The 1,248-nt window shown below is 63.3% G+C and overlaps 2 protein-coding genes across 2 annotated transcripts in view; one reads left to right on the top strand and one right to left on the bottom strand.

Moving 5' to 3' along the window:
• GOLGA7B (golgin A7 family, member B) overlaps positions 1–694 on the top strand; it is a gene marked incomplete at both ends in the record, with an annotated part of 4,164 nt that extends 3,470 nt beyond the window's left edge. Inside the window, one exon of the mRNA XM_010294030.1 lies at positions 633–694. Coding sequence (XP_010292332.1) covers positions 633–694 — 62 coding nt within the window. The remainder of the gene's footprint in view (positions 1–632) is intronic.
• Positions 695–886: 192 nt separating this feature from the next.
• The window catches only part of CRTAC1 (cartilage acidic protein 1), a gene marked incomplete at its 5' end in the record, with an annotated part of 4,124 nt that continues 3,762 nt past the window's right edge, over positions 887–1,248 (bottom strand). The window contains 1 exon segment of the mRNA XM_010294029.1: positions 887–1,077. Coding sequence (XP_010292331.1) covers positions 887–1,077 — 191 coding nt within the window.

Genomic DNA, 1,248 nt, shown 5'->3' with positions numbered 1-1,248 from the left:
CAGGGGTGTTGGTGCAGAGCTGGCTGCAGTTGTGCAAGCCCTGGGCACACTCGTTGATGTCTGGTGGTGGGGAAGAGCATGGCACAGGGTTACAGCACAGGGGGGAAAGCAGCATGGCCCTGTTGTTGCGGTGTGGGCTGCCTGCTGCACCCCAGCTCCTCCAGTGCTGCACATCTGGCTGTGCTCCCAAAGCTGGGAGCAGGGAGGAGCAGGGGCAGAGCTGCCCAGGGCCACCCTGAATCCTCCAGCTAGCTCCTGGCCCCAGGGCAGGGAGAGCTGGAGGATGCCAGGGGTGCTCCCCACCCCTGAGCTCCCTCTCCATGCAGCCCGAGGGCACAGCCCTGCCCGGCTCAGCACGCTGGGCTAATAGAGAGGATATAGTTTATTGGGGGTGTTCTCTGGGAGAGGGACTGGAAGACTGAGCTGGGTCCGACTCCAGTGGGGTCAATGCGTTAAAAAACAGATCAGGAGGGACCTTCCCCTGCAGGGCCGGGGGGGACCCTCCTCTGCCAGGGCTGGGGAAAGGGTCCCTGTCACCGAGGAGGGGGCAGGCGAAGCACACACGTCGCAGGCCAAACCAGCAGGCACATGGTACAGTGTTCGAGGCGACGGAGCAAGTGACTGCCCGGAAGGCGCCAGCATGACAGGAGCAGCGCTGGGGCAGGGAGGTGCCGGTGAAGGGGTGCTGCCCCGGGGCTGCTTTCCCAAACACCATGCAAGGAGCAGCCAGGCTCTGTGCCCATCCCACCACAGGCCGCCCCAGCAGAGCGCAGCCAGCACTTCCAGGGTGGTTCGACATGGAGAGAAAGAGAGAGAGAAAAAGAGAGACAGGCAGAGGCTGGCCGGTCCTTCCGCCAAGGCTGCTCTGGCACGTTACGGGCAGGGGTTAAAGTGCATAGAGGCAAAGGCAGAGTCCGAGGACTAGAGGGAGAAGGGCGCTGGGGGGGGGCCTGGGCCAGCTCCCAGCAGAGGGGTATCCCCCAAAAAAGGCCACTTGAGCTGCACAGAGGAGAGAAGGAGCAAGAGAGAAAAAGAGAAGGAGAGAAGGGGAATCAGTGGTGGCTCAGCAGGAGGTGCAGGATTAACAGACACAGAGCCCGGGTGCACCACCCCGCAGGTTGCGGGATGTGGCCAGGCCTTTGGCAGGGGTGCAACAGCATCCCAAGGTGATGCTTTGGGGCTGCGCCCACTGGCTTGGCCAGGCTGCGGTGGCATGGGGTTAGGGCATCCCAGCCATCACTCACCCAC

The sequence above is a fragment of the Phaethon lepturus genome, unplaced genomic scaffold (genome assembly GCF_000687285.1).
Source record: "Phaethon lepturus isolate BGI_N335 unplaced genomic scaffold, ASM68728v1 scaffold20429, whole genome shotgun sequence".
Lineage (NCBI taxonomy): Eukaryota > Metazoa > Chordata > Aves > Phaethontiformes > Phaethontidae > Phaethon > Phaethon lepturus.
The sequence above is the reverse complement of the archived record's forward strand: the minus strand, read 5'-3'. Positions and strand labels throughout refer to the sequence as shown.